This window comes from Eptesicus fuscus, chromosome 15 (genome assembly GCF_027574615.1).
Source record: "Eptesicus fuscus isolate TK198812 chromosome 15, DD_ASM_mEF_20220401, whole genome shotgun sequence".
Taxonomy (NCBI): Eukaryota; Metazoa; Chordata; class Mammalia; order Chiroptera; family Vespertilionidae; genus Eptesicus; species Eptesicus fuscus.
The window spans coordinates 61,558,743-61,571,461 of record NC_072487.1 but is presented as its reverse complement, the minus strand read 5'-3'; the positions used below and the strand labels follow the sequence as shown (position 1 = coordinate 61,571,461).

General features: G+C 40.3%; 1 protein-coding gene across 1 annotated transcript; it reads right to left on the bottom strand.

Annotated features, from left to right (window-relative positions):
* Positions 1-1,629: 1,629 nt before the first annotated feature.
* On the bottom strand, positions 1,630-10,022 carry ZNF483 (zinc finger protein 483; the record flags this gene model as incomplete). The annotated part of the gene is made up of 5 exons (XM_054726852.1): positions 1,630-3,277; positions 6,238-6,318; positions 6,675-6,801; positions 7,623-7,711; positions 9,611-10,022. Coding segments are annotated over 5 exons (2,232 nt in total), but the record flags the coding sequence as incomplete, so codon positions are not given.
* Positions 10,023-12,719: the final 2,697 nt, after the last annotated feature.

Below are 12,719 nucleotides of genomic sequence, written 5' to 3'. Positions count from 1 at the left end.
AATTAGTAAGGAATAATCCACTAACATCTGTATTCTTCATTCCTTTGAGGTCTAATTTCACAACAGAAAACTTAAGTGAAAATTTGTTATAATTTCTACATTCCTTTCCTGAATTTTATTTATTATCAATGGAGTCTCTTTAGATTATAGCATATGTATTCTCCAGATGGTAGATCAGAGTATCAGATTCCTACTGTGGGAAAGTCAGGTTGCATGACTAAGAGAACTTGGCAAGTAGAAGAGTAGATTCCCTAGCTAAAGGTAGAAGTGGCTGCCCCAAACAACCTGACTTATGAAATAAGGCCTTAGTGTTGTCATCCCTTACATTCTTCAAGACTAGCCTTTTTTAAGTATGAAAAATGATGGCAACTAATTACACACACACACACACACACACACACACACACACACACACACTCGCACGCACGCGCGCGTGCTTACCATGCAGACCAACTATGACATGGCAAGGGCCCAACTTTAGCTTGTGACCTTTGCCATACAGAATATTTATACTCTACTGACAGGAAGCTGTACTTAGTTCAGGTAAAAATTAAAAAAATAAAACTTTATTTTGCAAAAGGCAACCCATTCAAAATAGCTGTTTCCAGCACCCGTTTCCTCCCACCCTCACCACCCTCAATCTATTTTCCTAAGACTGTAACTCTCATGTCTGAGATGGCTCAGGTGCATGTCCCTAGACCACCAATCCTCTCAGCCAATGCTCAAAGGAAAAACAAGTTAGGTGTTTTGTTTAATTAAAACATTCCCTGAATGCAAACTTGTTTAGCTTCACTGACTTGTTCCTGTTTACAGCATTCTAGCATCAAGTATTCAAGGCATCCAGTATTCAAAAAGGATACTATATTCTCACTGCCAGAAGTTTAGTATCCTAAATCATTTTCTACAACAGAAACTTGAAAATTGCAATGAATCAACAATATTCAACTTATGCCCTAGCTGGTCAGCTCAGTGGATAGAGTGTTGGTCTGCGGACCAAAGGGTTCTGGGTTCGATTCCCATCAAGGGAATATACTTAGGTTGCAGGCTCCTCCAACGGCCTGAGCCCTGGTCAGGGCACATGCAGGAGGCAACCAGTCGATGTGTTTCTCTCACATCATTGTTTCTCTCTGTTTTTCCTTCTCTCTTCCAATCTCCATAAAAATCAATGGAAAAAATATCCTCGGGTGAGGATTAACAAAATAAATAAAGAAATAAATAATTTTAACTTATTTCTACAGCTTCAGAAAATATGAGGTACAAAAAACAACAACCCCAACTTAGAAATTATTAGTCCCAACCCTTCATTCTATCAGTTCAAAAACTGAAATTCAGAAAGGTCATATAGTAGATTGGTTAGAAACTGGGACTAAACTCAGGTTATCTGACTCCAAGTAAGTTTTCTATTACATCACATGGGAGTGGCAGGGGAAAGTAGAAGAGAGGGAATCTTCTGAAATGGTTAAAAAGGTAGGTTCTAGGCAACCCTTCCCCTGCTTTTTAAATTCATATTTGGCCTTTTACAATAATTTCACATCTTATACTGTTTTCACTTTCCACATGACTTTTCCAGCCCTAACTACTATCTCCCAAAAGTTAACATTCTTACAAAGAAGGGTGAATGGGGGAAAGTCTATTTTTCATAGCTGCCAGCCGATCAAAGTTGCAGCTACTAATCAATGTGGTGGCAATTTATATCCAGGTTTCTAATAAGGAACAATTTTGATTAACTTTCCTCCCTTGCTATAGTTCAAGAATTACTCTCCAGAGTGAAATCCCCGATGTCTGATGAGGCCTGAATTACTTTTGAATGTTTTCTTACATTCCTTACATTCATATTCTTTCCTTCCAGTATGAATTTTTAGGTGCTCTACAAGGATTGAGCTTCTACTAAAGGTTGCTCCACAGTAGTCACACTCATAGGGTTTCTCTCCAGTATGAGTACGATAATGTTCATTAAGAGATGAGCTCTGACTGAAGGATTTTCCACATTCTTTACATTTATAAGGTTTCACACCAGTATGGATTCTCTGATGACGACTAAGGAGAGAATGGGTAGGGAAGGCCTTCTCACACTGACTACATTTGTAGGGTTTTTCTCCTGAATGAAGTCGCTGATGATAAATCACAGATGTAAAATGGCTGAAAGTCATTCCACAATCATTACATAGGTAAGGTTTTTCTCCAGTATGAATTCTCTGATGTCGGGTAAGGCAAGAATTCTGTCTAAAGGCTTTTCCACATTCACTACATTTATAGGGTTTCTCTCCAGTATGAATTCTCTGATGCTTGGAAAGGGATGAGCTATGACTAAAGGATTTGCCACATTCATTACATGTATAGGGTTTTTCTCCAGTATGAATTCGCTGATGTTGAATAAGAGATGAATTGTCACTAAAGGGTCTCCCACATTCTTTACATTTATAGGGTTTTTCTCCAGTATGAATTCTCTGATGTTTAATGAGGTGGGCAGTTATGGTGAAACCTTTTCCACAATCATCACATTTGAAGGGTTTCTCTCCACTATGAGTTCTACGACGGGGTGTGAAGGATGCACTCTTACTGAAAGCTTTCCCACAGTCACGGCACATAGAGGGTTTTCCACCAAGGTAAAGTTTCTGCTGTTTGGACAGTGTGGTACTATAGTCAAAGGATTTTCCACATCTGCTACATTTAGGGGTTTTTTCTCCAGTCTCTGTTCCCTCATCTTTATTCGAGGTTGTATCCTGATATTTACTTTTCCGACATTTCTCACATATAGGGGTTTTTCTTCTCTTAACAAGGGACAAACTTTGAGTAAAGTCTATTCCACAGTTGCTGCACTTCTGGGGTTTAGTACCCATATAAATTTTCTTATGTTTCTGATGTTTTGTAAGAGATGAAGAGTGACTTAAGACTTTCCTGCCTTCCTTACGTTTCTGTGGCTTTTCTCCAGTGTGCTCTTTGCGGTTCATAACAAGGTCTGAATGAAAACTAAAGCGTTTCTTGCATTCATTATACTTCCGAGATTTCTTCCGTAAGTAGACTCTCAGATGCTTAACTATATCCGAAGTTTCCTTGGCATTACTTCCAGAGGGGCCCTTTTCTGAGTCAAATTCCTCACCCTTATTGCCTCTCCCATGAGTTTTCTTTTGTGTGCCTGCTACTTGCGAACATTCCTTATTGCTACGGCCCTTCTCTAATCTGACACGTTTGGAAGATTCTCCCATCAAGCCATAATCACCACACATTAAGTACCTATCTATTATTTTTTCTAAAGTTGATTGGTCCATAAGAACATCTTGATTTTGAACAGATTCCTTCAATTCACCTCTAGGTTCACACTCTAAAAGAAATAACACAGAATATTTCCTGTTTGCAATAAAGGAAGGTGCTGTATTTAAGACTAAACTAGGGATAGGGGCAGTAATGACTATGAGTATTATGACTTGGACAATTCTCAAATACACTTTATAAAACAAGAAAGGTAAAGTGATATAGAGAAAGTAGGTAAACATAGGGGTTAGGAAAAATATTGAGGAAGATGAAAAGTTTATGCTTTATAGTTAAAAATGCAAGTTTTCACCCACATTTCAAATTTTGAAAACAGGCTCAAACTTATTCTTCCTATACCCAATATTCCTTTTTCAAATAATAATAATATTAGTGCAAACATGTATTGAATACTTACCAAATGCCAGGCCAAATATCAAACACTTTACTTGTATTTCACTTAATCTTCACAACAACTCTATGAAATAAGCCTTACTATTATCCCTGTTTTGTGAATGTGACAAGTAGGTACATAGAATGTAAGTAGCTTGCCCAAGGTCACATGTACTATAAGTGGCAGTGCCATATTTTTAACCTAGTCTAACATTAAAGCCCAGGCTTTTGATCTCTATACTATATCGTCTCTTCTCAAAGCAGTCAAATAGTACTAAGTTTATATGATAAGCAATAACACCTATGCTAGACTTTCAAAGGTAATCACAATCTGGCCCTATCAACCTTATGGATACTTTAATCAGGCATCCATTTACTGTCCCTAATATACTACAGCATTTTCAATCTTATTCTTTTATTTTTTTGAAAGAAATTTTGTTGATTTTTAGAGAGGAATGAAGAAAGAGAGATAGAGATAGAGATAGAGATAGATAGAGAGAGAGAGAGAGAGAGAGAGAGAGAGAGAGAGAGAGAGGGAAATATCGATGTGAGAGGGAAACAATGATCTGCTGCCTCCTGCACACTCCCTACCAGGGATGGAGCCACAACCCAGGTATGTGCCCTGACCGGGAGTTGAACAGGTAACCTTTTATGCATGGGATGATGCCCAGCCAACTGAGTCACACTAGCTAGGGCTCAATTCTATTCTTTTAGTGTTAACACTTCACACTACTTAGAATGTAAGCCCACAGCACCTTCACTATAACAAACATATAAATTTGACAAGGCCTAGGGTTCAAATCCCACAATCTCAACAGGGTCTTTTCTAGTACTATACTCTTTATGCCCTTCTCTAAACTTTGAATTCATTTATTAACCATATCATCATCCTGACTCTTAATTATGAGATTACACTGTCACTTTTATAAAATTATAAACAGAAAACTACAAAACACACAATTCTACTACCCAGAAATTAACTATTGTTAATAACTCTGTGTATTTTCTTCTAGAAATTGCTCTATATTTTAGAATAGAAAAAAATGTGCATAATATATATAGGCTTACTTTTCTTATTCAAAATTCTTTCCCATCTCATTGGTCTTCATAAAAATAATTTTAATCATACATAACAACTAATTCTATATTATTATATTTATTTGTTAATATAACATATATTAGTTTATTTATTAACTTTAAATGTTTATCAAATGATTAATATTTCCTCAAAAGAGGAGTCATAAAAATAGAATTACTGAATTAAAGGGTAGAAAAGTTATACTATCACATGAAGCATGATGAGCAGAAGTACCTGAGTACTCATCTCCAGTCAAATGATATTTCTTTAAATCTTTGTGAATATGATTTATAATAAATAGTATTATTGCTTTAAATGTGTATTTCATTGTTGCTCAGTTGGTCGGGCATTGTACTGTGCAGAGGGGTTATAGGTTTATTCCTAGTCAGGGCACGTGCCCAGGTTGGTGGCTTGATCTCAGGTAGGGGATGTGCAGGAGGCAGCCCATTGATGTTTTGCTCTCACATTGATGTTTCTCTCTATCTCCCCCTGTCTCCCTTCCTCTCTCTCCAAAAATCAATTTTTAAAAATCTTAAAAAGAAAAATATGCATATTTCATTTTTGACCAGTGACTTAGAGCATTATTTTCATGTTCATAGGTATTTAAATTTTAATTTTCTTGGTTATTTTTAATTTTATCAGCTATCTGCTCAAATTATTTGGCCATGTTTCTAATAGACTCGGTGTTTCTTACTGTTTTACATGAGCTTTTAATAAATTATGGCTATTGACTCTGCTTTGCCTGTCAAAAACGTTTTTTCTCCTGTTATAAAATGACTTTTAGACAAGTTGCACAGCTAAATGATGCTTCTTTTATATAAGAGGGAAGGACATATATTTGTACCAACATAGATTTCTACCTGCTACATTTTTAGAATACAAAACATTTTTAGAATCCATTTTTGGAATTACTCTCCCAAATGCTACTTAAACATAAGGCAATTGCTGTCCTTATGGAAACAGCCAATAGGTTGTCTAAAATGAATGGTTAAGAAGATGGAATAGCGCAAAGTGAATCATTTTTTCTTAAAAATAAACTAAGGTATTGATAGATAAGTAATTATTTTTAAAATGTAAAATGGGATCATACTATATATGATGTCCTCTGGATAAATTCACATTGATCCTTCATGATTCAATTCAAATGTTAATTAAGCTGTTGTTCCTATATTTTTCCACTGCTCCTTATACTTGCCATTATAGCATAAGTCCCATCACGCTCTGACCTCACTCCCAGCCTTTTCCAGAGCCTGCCCTGTTTTTCATTGCAATTTTTCCTAATAAGTCTCCGGCAAGGTTAATCATGTCTTAGCATTTACTTATCAGAGAGCCCAAACTAATGTTCATGTCTATTAAAATGAACATTCCGGAAGACAACATGTATATCCTAATCATCATTCTATTTTAATTTTAGCAAGATGGCCCACCCAACATTTCCAAAGGTCTTCCCAAATGACTTGGCAAGCAATTGTTTTAATTTCCCTGTCTACTTTTCACCAACTCACCTGGTATGGAGCCTTCTGAGACTTCTTTTTCCAGAAGCCCTGGTTCAACCCACGTTAGCTGGGAAATCACATCTAATTTGGTAACTGGAAAGCCTGCTCATAGAGAAAAAAAATGAAAAATGTCTGTTTTCCATAGAACAAAGAGAGTCTGGTTCTCCAGGGAAGAGAACATACTGTCAAATAGAGACAGCAATACTGAAATTTGAAGAGAAAATGGGGAAGTATGGTCTTGATGAGGGCAAAATGATGCTCAACATTTCCAATGCAATGAAGCAAAGACTCTTTTTTGGAGAAAACTAGGCAGAAAAGTACATTTTCAGGACCCATTTTTAGGATTAATCCTGTCATCCCTGCATGCCCAGCCCAAACAGTAGCAACTGTCTTTCAAAAATAGTGGCCAAAAAGATACCCAGGTTAGATGCTAGATCATAAAGAGAAGGTGTCTTTACCCAGAAATTGTAGGTGCCTACAGTTCTCCAGTAGCACTTCCTTATATATCTCCTTTTGAAAAGGTTCCAGCTTCCTCCACTCTCCTCTGGAAAAATTCACAGCTATGTCCTTGAATGTCACAGATTCCTAGAATACCAAACACAGTCTTTTTTTGCATTGGATTATTCCTAAATAGATCCTAAGGTTTCAGAGAATATAAACTATTAGTTTTGATAGTATTTAAATTTCTAAGGATTCCAAAGCAAGCTATCAATATTTATCTATTTCTTTCTTATTTTAGTACACTGGCTAGAATATTTAGAAAATACTCATTAATAGCAGTAAGGCTAAAACATCCTTATCTTTTTATGGGCATTGTAAGAGCTGCTTTTGATTTTCCAGCTGGTGATATTTTTTATCATGTTAGGAAATACAGTTCTTTTTTCACCTGGCTAACTGTATCAGGAATAACTGTTACATTTTAGCAAATAATTGTTTTTGTTTTTATTAGAATCAACCTTATGACAAATTCTCCAGACAGGAAAAAAAAAAAAAAAAAAAGAATGTGAAGAATAACTTTGAAGAATGAGAAAAGAAGACTGTCTTAATTATTCTATCTAGCATGTTTATACCACTCAGTAGGAGGTCAGTAAGTATTCACTTAAGAATGAAAACCAGTGAGCCCTAACCGGTTTGGCTCAGTGGATAGAGCGTCGGCCTTTGGACTGAGGAGTCCCAGGTTCGATTCTGGTCAAGGGCAGGTACCTTAGTTGCCGGCACATCCCCAGTGGGGGGCCTGCAGGAGGCAGCCGATCGATGTTTCTCTCTCATTGATGTTTCTAACTCTTTATCCCTCTCCCTTCCTCTCTGTAAAAAATCAATAATATATATATATATATATATCTATATATATATATATATATATATATATTTTTTTAAAGAATGAAAACCAGTGAAAGGAAACTTACCCCAGACTCAGTATTTGGAAGGACAGAAACCGTTTTATCTTCTTCAGCGTTCTCCTCTTGGGAAATACCAGAATCTTGAGAAACTGGACCTATGAAGGGAAGAAAAAAATACAGTCCAGCCTTTCAAATGAATTCCTCATACTAGAAATTCCTATGTATTTCTCTAGAGAAAAAGGTCATAAGAAACAGAACAAGTTTTCTCCTACTCTTTAAAACAGAAAGAAGAGCCATACAGATTCCCATTAAAACCCAAGCTTATCCCCCTTACCCTATAAAATAGCCTTTCAATTCCTCAGATCACAAAAAACTGATATCATTCATTCTATACACCCACAGTTTAATGTATTCAATTTGCATAACTATTTTAAAATATTTATAAGATGCATTAAAACCACATATCACATATTAATTTGTTTTCTTCATAGTCCTTCCCGTGCACTCATTAAATGAAAGCACCAAGCTGGTCTCCAGAACTGACTCCAGCTCTGAACTCACCAACAGATTACTAAAGACAGAAATCAGGAATTGGAACCTATGAACTGAATGTGTTCAATACCCCAAGATGTAGCCCTAATTTGGCTCAGTAGATAAGAGTGTTGGCCTGTGGACTGAAGGGTCCTGGGTTGTACTACGGCCAAGGGCATATGCCCAGGGTTGTGGGATCACTTCCCAGTTGGGGGTGTGCAGGAGTCAGCCAATCAATGATTCTCTCTCATCATTGATGTTTCTAGCTCTCTCCCCCTCTCCCTTCTTCTCTGAAATCAATAAAAATATTTTTTAAAATACCCCGAGATGTTAGCTTCTAGTAAGGGCAAAGTGGTTTTTCTTTTAAATCATATTTCACTTTCTTATGAAAAGTATTTTAGGCAGCTTATTGATTAAATAATCAATGGAAGTTAGGGATGAGAATTATGCAAAGAGAAAAAAAGGATTGTTATAAGGAAACTGCTCAATCATGAATTGAATGCTAGAGCAATCAATTCATAAACTTCTTGATTGCAGGGGCCTCCACAGAGAGGCCCCAATTTTGTGGAAGCACCGGCTGCAGTGACAGACAAGTCAGGAAGCCCAAATTTTAGATACACCAATGAGCTGTGTGACCACAAATTAAGTCTGTGGAGGTAAACACTACTTCCCCATCTATCTCAGAACTCCTGGTAGAATACAAACTGTCGCCCATATGTATTGAGAGCCTTACGGTAAATAATATACAAAAATATTTGTAGCATAGAGAGGGATTTTATGCAAGTTGAGCCACTTGCTCTCAAAAGGGCAAGCCACCCTAAGAAGTCTTTTCACCAATATTTCACAATGATGTAATCATGTTGTAATTCATAGTGTATATTGTACACACTAGTATATAATATATAATAATGTAATTATGAAAATGTCAGCTGCTCCCAAAGGCTATGGAATTGTACTATCCCACAGGGTAGCTGGTGGCCACATAGGGCTACTTAAATTTAATTAAAAACTCAATTCCTTATTTGCACCACCTTGAAGTGCAAAAACAGTGCAGAACACACTTCCATCATCACAGATATTGGACAGCACCATTCTAGAAATGGGCTGCTGCACACACTGGAGTTAGACGTTAAGGCCTGGCTGGCTGATATGCTTGTGACTCCAAACATTTTCAGGTAAATTTGTTCTCTCCTGTGTTCTAAAGTCCCCTCTTGCTCAAAGGGAAAGGATTTACTGTTTCTTGAGCATCCACCATGTATTATACTTGCCTTATTTATTCCTCACAACACTGTGGATAAGATGGGATCCCCTTTTTATAGCCAAAAAAAAATTCAAGTTCTGAGAGGTCACGTAGCTTCCCCAAGATCACACAGTAAAAGGCAGGGAATTCAAACCCAACCCCACCTCCAAACTTAGTCTTATCTTAGCCTCCTCTTTAGCAATACATTGCTGTCTTTTGGGGAGTTCCCTCTCACATGCTAAGGAGATCTTTCCCACATTCTCCCTCCATCTGTAAATCTCACCTTCCTTTTCTTTAAGCGTTTGGGTCAAATCCTCAATTAAGGTCACCACTTTCTCACTATCCTCAGGACGTTGTGATTTTACCCAAATCCTGATCTCCCCAGGCAAAATGGACAGGAATTGCTCAAACACCAAAAGCTCTAAAATCTGTTCTTTCGTGTGGATGTCTGGCCTCAGCCACTGAATGCACAGCTCCCAGAGCTGATTCAGGGCTTTTCTGGGTCCAGCCTCTTCTGAGTAACAAAACCACCGGAACCTCTGTCTGAGAGACTCTGGGTCAGTAGGGTTTCCTCCTAGGATAGCTTCTTCCTCCCCACGTGTATCCATTCTTAGGTCCTTGTTTTGTTCATTTGAAGCCAGAGTCGGAGGCTCTGGGGAGAAGGCCGTCATCTCGTTCACGGGTATTACGGCTTGCAGTTTGTATCACCGGCAGGAATTCAGTCCCCTTTAGACTCTAATTGAACATCAGTACAGTCCACCAACAGGCACTATAAATAGCAAATATCAAGGATTCAGTTTATGGTCTTGTAGGAACTGTTAAGAAATATAAGATATTAAATAAGTGAAACAAATCATTAATCCTAAAAACACTGTTCTTGGTTTGGTTCATAGATATATATAGATATAGTTATATAGATATACATATTCTCACAGGCCTAAAACAGCCTTGCCCAGCTACTATATTAAAAGTATAATTTTCTTTGTAGGTGAAAAGCCGAGGAGTTACTTAAGGGTAATTAAAGGTACCCTCCAGCCCTAACCAGTTTGGCTCAGTGGATAGAGTGTCGGTCTGCGGACTGGAAGGTCCCAGGTTCGATTCCGGTCAAGGGCATGTACATTGGTTGTGGGCACATCCCCCAGTAGGGGGTGTGCAGGAGGCAGCTGATCGATGTCTCTCTCTCATCGATGTTTCTAGCTCTCTATCCCTCTCCCTTCCTCTCTGTGAAAAATCAATAAAATATATTTAAAAATAAATAAATAAAGGTACCCTCCAGCCCTAACCAGTTTGGCTCAGTGGATAGAGTGTCAGCCTGCGGACTGAAGGGTCCCAGGTTCAATTCCAGTCAAGGGCATGTACCTTGGTTGCGGGCACATCCAGTAGGGGATGTGCAGGAGGCAGCTGATCGATGCTTCTCTCTCAGTGATGTTTCTAACTCTCTATCCCTCTCCCTTCCTCTCTGTAAAAAAATCAATAAAATATAAATTTTTTTTTTTAAAAAAAGGTACCCTCCAGTAAAACAGTTTCTTCAGACTCAATACTCCTCCATAAGCAAAACTGATCAGAAAAGGCTCAGGGCTATAGGAAGATACAGCCACAAACCTATTCATCAACTCCTGCCCTCTCTCAGGGAATGGCCACACATTTCCACCAGCTGCTCAACTCAGAAGCCTGATTTCCTATTTGCCTATCAAATTTCTCACATAACCAATATCCCAATTCTGGCAGCTTTCATTCCTAAGAACCTCACCATTCTATCCTACTGAAACTACCTAAGTACAGGCTTCTCCAATCCAGTATCACACTGTGGCCTAAGGATGCCTTCTAATATGCAAAATAAGATCCCTCCCCAACTGTCTCCAGATAAAATAAAAACGCAGAGGTCGTGCATGATGATCTAGAGACCCTGTCCGGATGACCTCGCCTCTTGAGTTCTATCTAGTGCCCTTGATGGACACGGCAGCAATAAAAAAAAGTATCTCTCCCCCACCCACCCCACCACCAGAAAAAAAGTATCTCCCCATTCCCAGACACACTATCCCCTTCTATCCTTTGCACTTCTCCTTGGAATGCTCTCTTCTTTCCCTCCCCACGCCGAGGTTTTCCATGCTTTAAAACTGTCACCTTTCTATCCTCTCAACTGTCCCCTCTGTGTGACGCTTTCTCTGAACCACAGGTGCTTTTCTGCAGAGAGCCTGTCCTGTGTGGCATGCATTCTTTTCATCCTACAAAGAGCTGATCGTCAGTGAGCTGGGAACGGGGCACCAGGGAGGCAGGCAGGATAGGTCGTACAGGGTCCCCACCCCACAGAGCACCCAGCCTGAGATGCACCACCGCGCAGCAAGTGTCAGAACACCCTCCTCCTCCTGTAACTATGGCACCAGGAATTACCCCCCTCCGAGCACACAACCCGGCACACAGCACGTATGACGTCACTTACTCCTCGGCCAAATATTAGGTGCCTACCACGAACCTGGCGCCTTGCTGGGCATCTGGGACTCTGCGGTGACTAAGACACTCCTCTAGTCTTACAACAGGGAGCTTACAACAGAAGCACCGAGAAAATGTGACGCAGGCAGAAATAATGGGGGTGGGCGGGGGGCGGGGGAGACAGGTGGGGATTTGCCTCACAGGGAACCTTGGCAACGCTGAAGACATTCTGGCTGGCGCGACTGGGGAGGAGGGATGCTACAGGTACCTAGCGGGCAGAGCCAGGGATGCTGCTCAACATCCTGCAACACAAGGGACAGCCCTCCTCCTCCCCCGACGCACACAGAACAAGGAATGTGCCCGCTGAAAATGCCCAAGTACCTACGTTGCTAGACCCCGGGAGCAGGGAGGGGACGGGGGAAAGCTGGGTAATTCAGGAGAGTGCCCACCTCCCACCGGAGCTGCGGGACTGGGAGCGCACAGCCAGGTCGGCCGGCTGCCCTCGGCACCCACCCCTGCCCAAGTGCACCCTCGGAGCCCGCGACCTGGTGGTGGCCCCCAAATTAGGGGCCCTGGGCAAGCACTACCTGCATCAGGACCCGCAGCCAGGACCGACGCTACCGCAATGAGCTTCTAGAAGCTGGTCCTGCGGTAGCTGCGCGCGCAAGCCGGCGGGGGACCACTGCGCCTGCGCACGGGCGCAGAACTACGATTCCCGGAGTGCGCTCCTCTCGCTTCGCCAAAGTCCCGTGCTTTCCATAGGCTCCCACCCCGGCCTGTTGCGCACGATCATTGGGAAGCGGCTGGTGGGCTCGGCCACAGAATTATTGCTGCGCCAGAGGCCTGAAGGCCTAGAACATTCTGAGGTTTTCAGATCTATGATGTTATATCTCCTTGGTAACCTCAAACCATCCCGCCCCCCTCCCCTCCCTGTCCATCCCAAATCGAGGCTGGGAAAACCC